Here is a 15,964-nt window from a genome sequence, read left to right on the forward strand (position 1 = left end):
TAAGGCTTCAGTTCAGATAACCGTATGTATGTTCTTTATGGATAGAATGTGGCAGAGTTTAGCACTGAGTCTAGTCCACACTTCTCAGCGCTTTTTAAAAGATGGAAGCATTGAGTTAATTCTCACTATTATTTAATAGGAAAGAGCAAAATACTAATGTTTTTCAATTCTCTAAAGTCTTCCAGTAGTATAGACTAAAATAACATTTTGATTTTGATATCATGAAATGCTAATTCATCAATATTATTCAATAAGGCATTTGTTTAATTCTGTTAAACAAAGAATTAGCACTTGATTTACAAAAGGATGCACTAGCCAACAGTAAATCCACTAGTAGTTCCTTTCCTCCCAGCATTTACTTGGGAGGTAGAAGCAGAAGGAGGCAGAGCTCTGTAAATTTGAGGCCAGCCTCCTTTATGTAGCGAGTTTCAGGACATACAGAGCTACCTGGTCAGACTCTGACTCAAGAAACAAAGTTATTCAGTTGTATTTAGAATTATGTTTGTTTGGGCACCCTGACGGTACTGTGCCCCAAAGTCATATAACAGGTGGGAGATGGAGAAGGAGGACCCAAGCCTCATTCTTGACCTGTTAGAAGGATTGGATTGTTGATTTGTTGGTTCATTTTGAAGCAGCATCATGTAGCCCAGCCTGGCCTGAAACTTGCTGTGTAGCTGAGGATGACCCTCTGATTTTTCTGCCTCTACTTCCCAAGTGCTAGCACTGAAGGTGTCCGCTGTGCCTCCCTGCACAAGCATTGCTCTTAGCAAAGAACGTCGGTAGTAGTTGAGGGTCTGGAAGTAGATTCTGTGAAAATAATCCATCTCCATGTGCCTCCACTTACATGGTTCACATGAACACACTGCTTTGCCTCCACAATTCCTGCTCCATCCGTGTGCTGCTCCTTCAACCATGGCGCTTCCTGGACCTGTGCTTCAGCTACAGAGGCTATGACTGTAGAAACAACCTGTTCTACACACAAAGCGGAGAAGTAGTGTACCACATCGCTGCGGTCGCTGTGGTGTACAACAGGCAGCAACACACCCAGAGACTGTACCTGGGGCATGATGATGACATTCTCAGCCTGACCATCCACCCAGTGAAGGACTATGTGGCCAGTGGACAGGTGTGTGTCTCTCCTAGCCAAAGAGAAAAGGGTATTTAATTTCTGATTCTCTCTACCTACAAGTGAAAAATGTATTCAGTGGGAATAAACATAAGACATGAAGCTGCAGGTTCTGAGATCACTGGGGAGGCGGGGGCGGGGCAAAAGCTATGACCGAATGACAGCAAAGTGCACATAAAAAGTGGTGCCTTCAAAGATCCCTTAACCGGGAGTGTTCAGGGCAAGGATCTGCCAAAACCCAACTCGGGGCCACAGTGAGCCTCTTAGAAGCTTCAAGCCTGTTTCTTTGTCTGGAAGATACTGGGCAGACCACATTATTTCCAGGGCTCCTCTGCGCTGACAAATAATGTACCTCGCTTTATTTCCCAGCTATGCTTGCCCCTAAGAAGCCGTGCTGTCCTCATTTCCACGAATGCATAGTTAACAGCGCTCATCCTGTCCCTGCAGGTTGGAAGGGACGCTGCTGTTCATGTGTGGGACACCCAGACTCTAAAATGCTTGTCATTGTTGAAAGGGTACCATCAGAGAGGGGTGTGCGCTCTGGATTTTTCAGGTAAGCTCTTACTGCTATCATAACATATGGGTCTGTAGCTAATTAAAAAAAAAAAAAATATCCTCCTACTTGTTTGAGTTCTGTTTGTTATGAGGTAAGCTCTTTTCACATCACCTCTCAGCCAGGCTGGCAGCCATATGTGAATACCCTACCAAGAGAATGTGGCCTTTAGATTGCACATCTTTTCCTTGTCACTTTCAGTACTCTTCCAAGTCACCACTTGAAGTTCACCTTAAGTTTTGCACCTGCTTGAGTGATCTGAACTCAAGAACAGCTCTCACTGTAGAAAGTCTTAGCTGTTATCAAGAACATGAAATTTAAACCAGACATGTTGATAGCGGCTCCAACTACAGCCACTATGAGGCTGAGGCAGGAAAGGACTGGCAAGTCCACACTATTCCATGAGTTCCAGGCCATCCTAGAATACAGTATGGGCCCCAGACACAGAAAATAAAAGAAGACTGTCGTTCTGTTCTGAGGACAGTGTCCTTTGCTTTACAGAAGCTTTTCAGTTTCATGGGATCCCATTTATTGATTGTTGATCATAGAGCCTGTGCTCTTGGTGTTCTGTTCAGAAAGTTGTCTCCTGTGCCAGTGAGTTCAAGGCTCCTCCCCACTCTAACAGGTTTAGTGTGTCTGGTTTTATGTTGAGGTCTTTGCCCTTCTGAATGAGAACTGAGCATCTTTCCTAGGGCCTGCCTTGTTGTTTAGCTTCTTTAGGACTATAGATTTTAGTGTGTTTATCCTATATTGTATATCTAATGACCACTTATGAGTGAGTATATACCATGTGTGCTGTTCTACTTGTGGGATACCTCACTTATGGTGATCTTTTCTAGTTCCCACCATTTGCATGCAAATTTCATGATTTCCTTGTTTTTAATTGCTGAGCTGAGTAGTATTCCATTGTGTAAATGTACCACAATTTCTGTATCCATTCCTCCACTGAGGGACATCTAGGTTGTCTCTAGATTCTGGCTATTACAAATAGAGCTGCTACAAGCATGGTTGAACAAATGTCCTTGTTGTGTACTTGAGCATATTTCCAGTATAGGAGTGATATAGCTGGATCTTGAGGAAGCACTATTCCTAACTGTCTGAGAAAGCACCAGATTGATTCCCAAAGTGGTTGTACAAGTCTGCATTCCCACCAGCAATGGAGGAGGGTTCCCCTTTCTCCACAACCTCTCCAGCATGTGCTGTCCCTTGAGTTTTTGATCTTAGCCATTCTGACGGGTGTAAGGTGAAATCTCAGGGTCGTTTTGATTTGTATTTCCCTGATGACTAAGGACATTGAACATTTCTTTAAATGTTTCTCTGCTTTTCTATATTCCTCTACAGAGAATTCTCTGTTTATCTCTGTGCCCCATTTTTTAATCGGCTTACTTGTTTGTTGCTGTTTAACTTCTTGAGTTCTTTATATATTCAGGATATTAGCCCTCTGCTAGATATTGAACATATTCTCCACGTCCCACTTCCCATCCTCCTTTTTTAGGTCTCTCTCTCTCTCCCTCTCATGAGTCTTTTTTGTTCCTCTAGAGAATTTTACTACAGTTTTCATTTACTATATATCATAATAATATATAAATACATGACTATGTCTATAAAAATCGAAGATCTACAAAGGAGAGAAAACAAAATGTTCGTCTTTTAAAGATTGGCTTCATTTTCTGTGTATGATCATATCCATTTTCCCACAGATATAACTTCATTCTTCATTATTGATGAAAAATTCCATTACATTTATATAGTACAGTTTTCTTATCCACCCTGTGCTGTTACACAACAAGGCTGGTTCATAGCTGCTGTGCACAGAGCTGCAATAGACATGAAGTACACGAGAGCCTCCGTGATGTGTTGACTTGGAGCCCTTTGGGTAAAGGCAAAGGAAGGTTATAGCTGGTAGATCTACTTCTAGCTTTTCTCTATGAGGAACATCTTTGCTGACTTCCATGGAAGAAAGATAAATAACTGTGCTTTTAGAGGGTTAGCAAGACCCTTGTTAAAATAGTGAAATAAAAATAATATAACTTAGAAGCTCAAAGGAATATGAGAATTCCATATATCTATGGCGTTGGTAACATTGGAAACAACCCAGATGCTCCTCAACTGAGGAATGGATACAGAAATTATGGTACATTTACACAATGGAATACTACTCAACAATTAAAACAAGGAAATCGTGAAATTTGCAGGCAAATGATGGGAGCTAGAAAAGATCATTCTGAGTGAGGTATCCCAGAAGCAGAAAGACACACATGGTATATACTCACTTATAAAGTGGATATTAAATATATAATATAGGATAAACATACTAAAATCTGCATACCTAAAGAAGCTAAGCAAGGAGGAGGACCCTGGGTAAGATGATCAATTCTCACTTTGAAAGGCAAATGGGATAAACATCCGAAGATGGAGAAAGCAGGAAGCAGGACAGGAGCCTACCACAGAGGGCCAATGAAAGACTCTATTCAGCAGGGTATCAAAGCAGATGCTGAGGCTGATAGCCAAACTTTGGGCAGAGTGCAGGGAATCTTATGAAAGAAGGGGAAGATAGAAAGACCTGGAGGGGACTGGAGCTCCACAAGGAGAGCAACAGAACCAAAAACTCTGGGAACAGAGGTCTTTTCTGAGACTGATACTCCAACCAAGGACCATGAATGGAGATAACCTAGAACCCTGACACAGGTATAGTCCATGGCAGCTCAGTCTCCAGGTGGGTTACCTAGTAAGGGGAACAGGAGCTGTCTCTGACATGAACTCAGTGGCTGGGTCTTTGATCACCTCCCCCTGAGAGGGGAGCAGCCTTACCAGGCCACAGAGGAAGACAATGCAGCCAGTCCTGATGAGACCTGATAAGGTAGGGTCAGAGGGAAGGGGAGGGGGACCTCTCCCATCAGTGAACTTGGGGAAAGGCAGGGAAGCAGTAAGTGCTTGCTTTGGCAGCACATATAGTAAAAGGAAGCAGTAATACAGCTAGAATTTAATAATCACTCAAGTACATTATAGGATACTAGAAGCCAGACACTGCCAGAGGAGCTGGAGAGATGGCTCTGTCACTCCCCTTCATCTCATGTTTAGTGAAATGTCTTTGTTTCCTTTAGAACAGGGGCAAGAATGGATGAACGTGGCCCTTTCCCATAGTCTACATGTTTTCTTGCTCTGTACCAGCATGCTTTCTGTTTCCAGGACAACTTGTTACATGAATCCTCGGTTTTGGCCCACTTCTATGCGTGAAGGGCACTTCAGTTTAACAGCTCCCGTTTCCCAGATAACAGTCACTAGGGAAGAACCCTGGAAAATCGCGTTTGTGTTTGAGGCTAAGGACAGTGTTGGTATATAAGTGGCTAGAAAGGAATGTAGTGAGCTCTCTTCTGAGGGATTCATCAACGCTAATGGTTGCCTCTAGATGAGTGGTGGGGGTTGGTTGATCCCTATGGTCGCTATGTCAAGGACTTTTGAGGTAATTTCTACGGCTCATGCATGGTTTAACAATGTAATGTAGGCTTCGTTTCTGCTCTGATCCAGTGAAGAACTGAGGAATTTTGGTGAGGTCCAGGTGAAGGTCAACAGTTGCAGGACCACAAGAACCCAGCATGGTGGTGCACGCCTTTAGTTCTCAGAGGCAGGAAGATCTCTGTGAGCTTCTTTTTCTGATTTGCTCTTTACTGTTGACATTAACTGCCTTAGAACTATTTCTAGACTATGTCACAACCATCCATAATTAATAAATGTGGTGCCTAGGAAGGCTGAAAAGGACATTACCTAGACTATAAGAGTGGGGGAAAAAGCCAACAACCCACTAGGGGCTGGAAACAATTGATTTTCAAAGGTGAGGTCAAGTCTTTGAAGGGAAATGGAAACTACAGAAAATTAAAAGGCCCCAATTTTACTTCTAAAGAGTGAGTGTTACAGAATTAGCTTACACCTACAGTACTCAAGAAAATTCCCCAGCCCAGGAAAGAGTGAGCTTTTGTTGGTGTAGAAAGGTCACATACTCTGAGGGTGAGATGGTGGGACCCTCACCGAAACTCTAAAAAAGAACCCTCCTCCCCAGAAATTCCCTGTAAAATTAATGTTTACATACAGGGCTTCTTCAGAAGCCAGAGGTTTTGAAAACTGGCGCTGTAAGTGTATGGGTGCTCACATACCTCAGTCACATTGACGTAGCAAGGCAGCATTCGGAAGCAGCCTAAGCTTTAGAGCGAGTGGATGCAGAAAGAAGACGCGGGTCTCTTTAGTGCGCCCTAAGGGAAGGAGAGTGTTTAAAAGTAGTCATATAGCAGGACAGTTCCTTTCCTTTCTACTTGTACTACCTGTGGGTACATTCCATCTTTACCATCCCCTTCCTCCTATCACTACCAGCGTGTACCAAAACACAGTTTGGTATAGGGTTACAAAACATGACATACTTACTATGAGCGTTAAAACAATTTATGATCTGAAAGGGAGAGAGAAGACACCCAAATGAAATCACCAAATCCTCAAGTCTGTTGGCACAGACGCAGCCAGGCCACCTCCAGAAAAAGGACGATGATGTGAGGAGTAACCAGAAAGTTTCTGCTCCAAAATAGGAGAGAGACTTCGCTCAGCTTAAAGCCTGGTGTCCTTCAGCAGTAAGGACACGAGTCATCAGCTCACAGTGTCTACCTCGTGGTAATTGACTCCCTTAGCACGTTGTCAATGTCACCTTGTATCTTTAAACCCTTGCCCCTGCTGGCCCTGGTGGTGGAGCTTGGGGAAGATCTGCTTTAATAAGCTAGACCCTACTCTCCCTTACCCACCATCCTCCAGACAAGTCAGGTCAACTATCATTCCCATTTGCTTAGAGGACCTCTGTACAAATAAGGCCACTCAAAGTGCCACTGGTTGGCACTTCAAATTGGGTTGCCAAAGATTTAGCCTGTAAAAAAATGCAAGAGGCTCAAGCAGGTTTGGATTTTTTTTTGTAAGAATTTATTTGATGTACGTAAGTTCCATGCAACATAAATATAAAGACACAGAGCCAATTCAACTGCACGAGACATATAAGACATTTTTCACTGCTTCTCTGAAATTCCAGTTTGATAAGGTTTCCTCTGCATTATTCTAGTTTGGGGTCTATCCCTGACCTGCCTTGATACCTTGTATGGAGGAGCCACCCAGTTTCTCACATCCCTCTATGTCTCTAGGTTAATGATGGTCCTCTGTGGAAGGAGAGGAGTCCCTGGGTAACTGATGGCAGATGAGCTGGGCCGCCCATCTCCTAGCAACTGCACAGTGGTGGGAAGAAGCCGGCGCCGGCCCTGTGGCGCTGTTCCTTTGAATCTAGCCTTGCAAGAAGGCACAAAGGAAATGATTATTGATTGTGCCTCTTCTTCCATCTTGAAGGGGAAATGAACATTAACTATATTTATTTTAAATTTAAATGTACAGTCAGTACATTTAGAACTTTAAAAAAAGCCTACATGTCAAAACTGTATCAATAATTGACAATACTGTAAATATTTAATAACAAAGTTACTGCAATGCTATTATTAATCACTTTCACAGAGGTCTTGCAATATTTATGTTACAGTAGGTGAGAAAAGATGAGCCAATTGCTTGGGCAGGGTGACCTTGCTTTTGTTTCTCAGAAGGGATTTATGTGGAGAAAAAAGCAAGTAGGTTTACCTCAAATGTAGGACTATAAGAAATTTGGAAGAACAGGCGTGTGTGTGTGTGTGTGTGTGTGTGTGTGTGTGTGTGTATGTACATGTGTGTACAATCATTTCATTTCTTATGTGTGTGATTCTTGGGTCAAACGTGGGGCCATGTGCCTGTCAGGCAACCTCTGTACTAATGACCCACTTTCCCGGCTTAAAATTCTCTTCATGGATACTTTCTAAATGTCTATAATGAGCACATTTCATTTTACTGGAAAAAGTGAGAAATCAAAAACTTTTAGTTATATGGTCATCTTTTGTCAGAACACTTTATTTCTATAATGCTTTTAACTTGGTTTAGGCTTTTTAGATTTTTTTTTTTTTTTTTTTTTTTTTTAGAGTTGAAAATAGCCTCATGGTCCCTCCCTTCCAGTAAATTTCCTAGGATTGTCTGTCACAGAATCAACAAGGCTCAGGTCGCTTCCTTAACAGAGTGCGAAGTGTGGCCTGCCGGGGCTGGCCTCACTTCAGAACCTTTACCAGCGCTTCTCACACATTTCCCTCTGTTTCAAACAGCTCTGAGCCTGAGGAGCACTGTTGAGCTTCTTGTTCCCCTCTGCAGTGTATAAAGTGCTCCGGCTTTTCGCTGAAGAAAGGGTTTATCTGACTTTTGTGTTGTTCTCCTGCAGCTGATGGCAAATGTCTGGTGTCGGTCGGTTTAGACGATTTTCACAGTGTCGTGTTTTGGGACTGGAAAAAGGGAGAAAAGATAGCCACGACCAGGTAAGAATCCACGGTTCTCGGGACACCCTCATGACAGCTCGCCTCAGTGAAGGTCGGAGTTCATCTTGAAACTCGCGGCATCCATACAGAAGGGTACCACGTAAGCGAGCACGCGCTGCTGTCCCCTCACGGTGCCAGCCCGGTGTCCAGTGCCAGCGTCTACGGAAGGAAAATGCTCCGGGGCTTCTTCCTCACAGCCGTCTGTAACACTTCTGTTGTCTCTGTGAAAACGTCCCCCTCCCTCCCTCCCCACAGCAGAAGAATCCCTGCCTCGCCTCCCATCTCTCTGTGACAGCAGCTGGGAAGAGCCGTCAATGTCACTAGAGGCAGAAGCACCACTTGTCACGAGGCTGCGGGGAAGGAGGCCCCATCGAGGCATCTGCCGCTGGATTCAGAGCAGGCAAATTGTTTCCCTAATCCCACGCCCTATAAATAGACTCTCAAGACACTGCTGTTTACAGCCCATCTGTCCTCCCTGACCCCGGCTCCTCTTTCGCCTCCTCAGCACTAAGCCTGGCCAGGCCTGTCCTCTCCCGTCGGGCTCAGCCATGTGCACAGCTAGGCCAGGGGGCAGGACCGCTGGCGGCCTCGGTCCAGGAAGGCAGCTCGTTGCCCAGGCAGCCTCACACCCTCTCCGTTACTTACGACCTACATTCCAGCATCCTGTCTGTGTCACAGGATCAAAGCCTATGGCCTTGAGCTCCAACGCTGGCCTTTACAGGGACGCTGTCGACCACAGTGTCACATGGGAGCGAAGCTCTCGGTGGCTGACTGTAAAGAACGAAGATCTGCTGCCTGCGGGAGTCCTGAGGACTGCAGCAGACCTTAGGGAACCCTGAGGCGGCTGTGGAGAGGAGATGCTTGGCAGCCGTGGCACCCACAGCTCCGCCTGCCTGCTTCCCCTCTCTCCCTTCCTTCTCGTGTCACTCGCTTCAGCCCCACTCCCCTCTAGGCCCTGTTTCCTTCCGGACTGAACACCGAATTTTAGAGTAATATTCCTGGTAAGGTACTCTCTTATCTCCAGACAAGCCTGGGCCGCATTCCGAAGGCAGGAAAGGTGCAGGAAGCCCTGCCGGCTTCGAGCAATTCTCTGTATTGGTGACGTCAGTCGGTTCTCTTTCCCAGGTGGAAGACTGGGGATCGGTGAACTCTGAGGGAGAACACTAGACTTTTGAAATACTGGATAAATGTGAATGTTTGCATAATATTAGTTCATGCCATCCGCACAAATATATAAATAACCAACTAGTTCAGTAAAAACTGTAGTATGGCCTTAACCGAGGTGTGAAGGGAGGTAAGATTCTAAAACCAGGGAACCGAGAATTCATGCTGCCTCAAGTGGCCCTTCCGGGCTTGCCGTGGCCGCTCAGCTTCTGAGGAATGATTCCTACACAGGCTACTTGCCACGTCAGCCGTCAGCCGCTGAGTCTCAGCCACTGCCAGTGGTGTTCTGAGCAGAGCCTAACTGCAATCCTGCTTTTGGCAGACTGTTCTGGCAGGACAGTTGCTCTGTAGCATGGTGGTCCCCAGGACTGAGACAGGGGTGGGGCACACAGTGAAGAGCTGAGATGGCAGCAAAGCACCACTGCTGAGGCCATCTGCTCTAGACTGCACTTTTTGGGGTCATCCTTCATTTATGAAGGTGTTTATGTGAGTTTGCTCATTATCGGCTCATTATCGGCTCAGGGAAGTAGACATTCACAATTACCAAATAGGGGTTTCTTAAGCTCTCTACTGAGGCTTGGCATGCTAGCGCACATTTTTAATCCCAGTACACAAGGAAGCAGAGGCAGGTAGATCTCTGTGAGTCCAGGCCAGCCTGGACTACAAAGCAAGTCTAGGACAGTCAAGGCTATACAGAGGAAACCCTGTCTTGAAAGAAAGAAAGAAAGAAAGAAAGAAAGAAAGAAAGAAAGAAAGAAAGAAAGAAAGAAAGAAAGAGAGAGAGAGAGAGAGAGAGGGAGGGAGGGAGGGAGGGAGGGAGGGAAGAACCTCTACCGAGATTGAATTTTGAGATGTATGTTTATCTGTCTGTCTCTGATTACAAAACTAAATTTATTTTAATTTTTAAAAGAAATTGTTAGTATACCTGTTTTATCTTAAGCTTTGTAGTAACACTGATTTTACGTAACAATGGGTTTCATAATATTTTATACATGTAGATAATGTATTTTGATCATTTTCCCTGCCCGTTATCCTCTCTTGCTCCCCTCCCATTTGTTTCCAACTAGTTAGCCTCTGTTTTTGTGGTGTGTGTGTGTGTACATGTGTGTGTGTGACTGTGCTTGTATGTGTCTGTGAATGGATGTGTGAGTGTGTGTGTGAGTGTGGGTGTCTGTGTGAATGTGCATGTGTGCATGCATGTTTGTATGTGTGTGAATTAGAACAACTTACAGCAGCCTGGGTAAGGGACTCTTGAAGGACCAGAGACAACCCCACTGAAGATGTCTCTTTCTCCCCCAGCAATCATTAGTTGCCTATAAATGTGCAAAGGAACAGGGCCTCGTAATCCCCTCCCAGCTCCATGGTGAAATGCTGATGGACCTGTTCTTACGTAGGCTTACACAGGCAATCAGGGACGCCGAGAACTCAGGAGTGCCTGGGAGGCAGTGTCCCACAGTACCCCTTCCTGCAGCCCTTTCCTGTTCTTCGGCTCCAGTGTTTGCAGAGCCTAGAAAGGGCGATCCAGACGTCCCATGTAGAGTATTCGACCGTCACCTACTTTCAGCATTTTGACCAGTTAGGAACCTCTGCGGTAACCTCCGCTGACCACAAAAGAAGGTTTTCTGACCAAGCTAACGGTAGCCCTGAGCTAGGAGCATAAACAAATATTCAACGGACGGTTGACTAGGGATATGATTCCATTCAGCAGAGCACAGCAGCTTCTCCATCATGGCCGACGACCTCCCCAGCCAGAGGCTTTTGAGCAGGTTGCAGGGCAGGCATGCGTTTCCTCCTTCAGTCTCACGTATGAAATGGTTGGATACCTCCATAACAGCCATGCTTTCCTTCCCCCAGTGGACGCCTCTTGCCTGGACGTCAACCTAAACTTGTCATTGTTTAGCATCCTAAAGTGTTCCGAATTAGTAGATGACATCCTTTTTCTTTCAACGGCTGTGGGCCAGGGACTTCAGTTTATAGTGAATATATTTCTAGCCAAAATTCAGCTCCCACTGATAGAATATCTTGCACAGGGTGCCCGTTTGAAGCTTTTCATTAGTAATGCTGCCATTCCTTTTCTTTCTCCTGCCCAAGATGTCACCATCTTAGAATTAGATGCAATCCCATGCCGGTGTCATTAATTTCGTCTTATGGAGACATTCAGATACATTTAAATTTTTAACTCAAAACTAAGTAAACAGAGGTGGGAACATTAGGGCAAGGAAGGAGAGCAATCCCATACATGTAGCTCCCACAATGCTAGTATTTTATAGTAAACGCCTGTGTGTTTTAAACATTTTCTTACTTGCTTATTTATCCTGTTATACGCTTAATGAAAATGAAATCAAATACATGTTTTTAATGTAACTATCAACAGTTTTGTCCCAACTAGATGTTGTTTTCTCTGTCTGTCTCTTACAGGGGACACAAAGATAAAATATTTGTGGTAAAGTGTAATCCACACTATGTTGATAAGTTGGTTACAGTTGGAATTAAGCACATCAAGTTCTGGCAACAAGCAGGTACTGTCACGTTGTTATTTGGGTTTCCCGTTTACGTAGCTGAGAGGACCCCTTGCCTTGGGATAGGGGGTCCTATTGCCATTGGATGGCCAGTCTCTCTGCAAACTGAAATTAAACTGTTCCTGATAAATACTCTCCCCCCAGCTTCGCATTGGACTATTTACTGCGTAAACATGAAACTCAAAACTGTGTATGATGCTCTACACAGTCATGAGTGTCCAGAAAGCTTTTGAAAATACTCTGCTGTGAAAACAACGATTTTCACATTGAGTCATCTGAGCTGAAAGCAGTAGTTATGTTGTAATGCTGAGTAGGAAGTAATTGCTTTGGTTGAGTGAATAAGTTTTCAATATTTTGAGGATTCTTTTAGCAATACATCGACAAAGTTAGCATATGCATTAAGCCCCGACTCTGTGCACAGAAAGTGCTCCAAATAAATGTTTGTCAGACTATATGTTGACAAGAACGAGGAATAAATAAAATAAGCATGAGTAAAATGGGATCTTCTCATTTGTCAGACATTATTACAATGTGTCTGAAGTCTTAGTGTTACCCACCATTACGACATGCAAATGTCCACAGGCCACTGTTCTGATGCCCTCTGCCTTTGCAGGAAGGACAGTAGTGACACCCGTGTATGTAGAAGCCAGCCTGGGTGGAAATGTCCCAAATGGTGCTGGTTTTAGCGGAGATGGTCAGACAGTATAGAAAATTGTGGTGATTTTTTTTTTCCTGTATATTGTATGCAATAGTTCCTTCTCACTCCAGAATTGCCAGGAAAAAAAAAAAACTGAAGCAGAAAATTTACAACATTTACATTTTACACATACTATATGCTTTAGTCTTTTTTTTTTTCAGTTTCATTAAAGCTTTCCTTGCTCCCTGAGCCAGAGTTATTGTCCCCTCCAGCAGACCTACACTTAGGTTATGTGTGTGTAGGTCTAGAAGGCGTATTGATCCCTCCGTCTAACCAGACCTGATTCCCTTAAGGAACCCTGTCCTTGAATTATGCTAGCACTGAGTACCACATCTGGAAAGTGGGAATTGGGCAGATGCTGACAGAGTGGCTGAGTATCCTCATGACACCTTTGTTGTTTCTGAGACTTTGACACGTAGTGTAGACAATGTTCTTGTCTCTGAAGATAACCCTTCTCTGTGCTTTTTGGAAGCTTCAACTCTCTAGGGTAATAAATGCTCTTCTTCTGGTCCAGGTGGGGGCTTCACTTCTAAAAGAGGGATTTTTGGAAGTGCTGGAAAATTGGAAACAATGATGTGTGTTTCTTACGGGCGAATGGAAGACCTAGTGTTCTCAGGGGCAGCCACTGGAGACATTTTTATCTGGAAGGATGTTCTGCTGCTGAAGACGGTGAAGGCGCACGATGGGCCTGTGTTTGCGATGTATGCACTGGACAAGGTATGGGGTGTCTGTCAGGCTCTTTTCCTTGTCAGCTTTAGAAGAACCCCTAAATGCCTGGATCTAAAAATGGTCCCATCCGAGTTAGGGAGCAGTCGTCAGGCAGGACTCACCAAAGAATCATAAGGAAGAGAACGCACAGATTTTTAAAAATATTTTCTTCTGTTATAGCTGTTCTTGTACCATTTCTCCATTTTCTCACACTGGAGTTCCTCGAAGTCACTTTAGGAGTCAGGGTTAGATATGGACACACAACGGCATAAGAGACCACAGGTGCATTTCAGCGACTTCTTTCTTTCCAGTGACAGCAGCATCTAGAGACCTAGAAGTGCCAAGTAATTATTTTATTGTCCCTCATATTAATTAGGGCCAATTGTTATGCTTCTGAACAGACAGGTTCGGCGGTCAGGAGTGGTCAAGGGGAGTGTATGCATGGGTTGTATTTCCACTCCAGTTCGTTGTCCCAGGCGTTCCAGCCGCCATTTCTGCTCCACCGTGTTCTTTACGACGACACCAGGATGCTTAAAGCCCTTTCCTTCAATTAGAGTCCCTGAAAATGGCACCTTTTCGCTCAGTCCTAATTTGTTGATTCATCTGTGCCTCCGACCTTCACTTTAAGCGACTCAACACATTTAAAAAAATATATCAAGTCAATATGTCGAACCCGAAACAAAAGCACGTCTTTGCTATAATAATAAAGTACAGTTAAAAATAATAGTTTTTGTGGTGAAGCTGCTCTTTTCCTGGTGGATTTGATTTTGGCTGAATTGTAAGTGTTAGAAAAAATTAAGGCATAAGGCAAAATTTGTGGAGGCCTAGAAGTCAGTGTGAAGTAACCGAGTCAGATGCTTCTATTATTTAGTAAATTAAACTATAAAATCATCATGAAAAGCAATAACATGCTTTAGAGCGTATCATCCTCTATTTGTATTTAAGTTGAGGATTGACTCTCCTTGCTACAGTTTTACCCAGCTATTCTCAGTATCCACTATAATTGGCTCTAGAACCCCGGGGGATCCCAGGGTCCAAACGTCCTCAGGTTCCTTTTCTAAAAAACGGAGTAGTATTTGCTTATATCCTAGGAGCAGTTGTGCACACACACACACACACACACACACACACACACACACACACACCATGTATTTATAATTATGTACACCCCAGTATGTATTTTCAATCCTTCCTAGATTACTTGTAATAACTAATGCAATGTAAATGCTGTACAAGCCACTGTAATTTTGTATTTGAAAAATGATGACAAGAAAAAAGCCTGTGCATGTTCAATACAGATGCTTTCGTTTCCCTCATAGTCTTAGTCTGTGACCACAGAATCCGAACATGCAGAAGACCAGCTATAATAAGAATAAGGGTTTTTACTATAATGTAGAACTTCAAAATTCTACTTCCTTGTGAGCTTAATGAAATATTTTTAATTAAAATTTTTCATGGGTTGGATAATTGACCCAGTGCTTAAGAACACAGACTGTTCTTTTGAGGACCCAGGTGTGAGTCCTACTGCTCATGTGGTAGTTCACAGTCATCTATAATTTTAGTTCTTGGGACTCCATTACCCTTTTCTGGCCTCCATAGAGACTTCACACTCATGGTATATAGATATTCACCCAAAAATACTCATGCACATAAAAATGATGAAAAAAATTAAAAGACTGTTATCACTGGATTTTTTTTTCAGTCTTGTATATCTTCTAAGTGAACAAGATTGGACCTAAGGACCTGGAAAGTGTTTGGTCATGTGTGTGTGTGTGTGTGTGTGTGTGTTCTTACGCCTTCACAGGGCTTTGTAACTGGTGGAAAGGATGGCATTGTGGAACTCTGGGATGATATGTTTGAAAGATGCTTGAAGACATACGCCATCAAAAGGGCTGCACTGTCAACCAGCTCAAAAGGTACCACCCTGAATATTGCAATCGGAAGTATCTGTCGGTGGGAATGGGGGCGGGGATACCAACTTCTTGTAGTGGTGGTTTTTAGCCAATCAGATCTCTTCTGTTCAGTCAGAGCTCTCAGTCCCTGGCAGGCGTATTAATGATGACTGCCGCATATTAATGATGACTGCCGCATATTAATGATGACTGCCTGGTCCTCGTACTTTGGAAACAGAAGTCGCTACGTTAACCTGCTGTGGCCGTGTTTACTAAATTCAGCGTTTCCCCTCTCAGGCTTGCTTTTGGAGGATAACCCTTCCATTCGTGCCATCACTCTGGGCCATGGACACATTCTTGTGGGGACAAAAAAATGGAGAGATTCTAGAAATTGATAAGAATGGCCCGATGACGCTGCTCGTCCAGGTACCTTGTTTATCACATGTTGCAAACCATGCTTGCGCCATGGCTGAGAATGGTGTGGGGGCAAAGGGGGCGCGTGGGGCGCGTGGACTATGCAGAACTTCCTGGGATGCTCCAGCGTGCTGTTCTCTACCTGTTACCAACAACAGCACTCATTTCTGTGGTCCAGGAGTCGGGCACAGCTGAGCTGGTTCCTCCGCTTACTGTCATCAAGGCTGAGGCTCACAGAGGGAATTGCTGCTTTTGGGATCTCTTAGGCTGTTGGCAGAATTCGGTTCCTGTGGCTGTAGAACTGGCACTTGTTTTTCTTGCTAGCTGTTGCCCAGAGACTCCCCTCAGTCCATCACCTATCTGCCCAGAGTTCATTGGTACACATAGGATTGCTCATACACTTAGTCTTTCAGAGAAAGAGAGAGAGAGAGAGAGAGAAAGAAAGAAAGAAAGAAAGAAAGAAAGAAAGAAAGAAAGAAAGAAA

The 15,964-nt window shown here is 44.1% G+C and overlaps 1 protein-coding gene across 1 annotated transcript in view; it reads left to right on the forward strand.

Moving 5' to 3' along the window:
* Eml6 (EMAP like 6) overlaps window positions 1-15,964 on the forward strand; it is a 233,400-nt gene that overhangs the window by 151,976 nt on the left and 65,460 nt on the right. The window contains 8 exon segments of the mRNA XM_055628808.1: window positions 940-1,126; window positions 1,574-1,679; window positions 7,993-8,086; window positions 11,669-11,769; window positions 12,981-13,183; window positions 14,979-15,090; window positions 15,364-15,434; window positions 15,436-15,492. Coding sequence (XP_055484783.1) covers window positions 940-1,126; window positions 1,574-1,679; window positions 7,993-8,086; window positions 11,669-11,769; window positions 12,981-13,183; window positions 14,979-15,090; window positions 15,364-15,434; window positions 15,436-15,492 — 931 coding nt within the window.

Source organism: Psammomys obesus, unplaced genomic scaffold (assembly GCF_907164565.1).
Source record: "Psammomys obesus unplaced genomic scaffold, mPsaObe1.curated_primary_1811, whole genome shotgun sequence".
Lineage (NCBI taxonomy): Eukaryota > Metazoa > Chordata > Mammalia > Rodentia > Muridae > Psammomys > Psammomys obesus.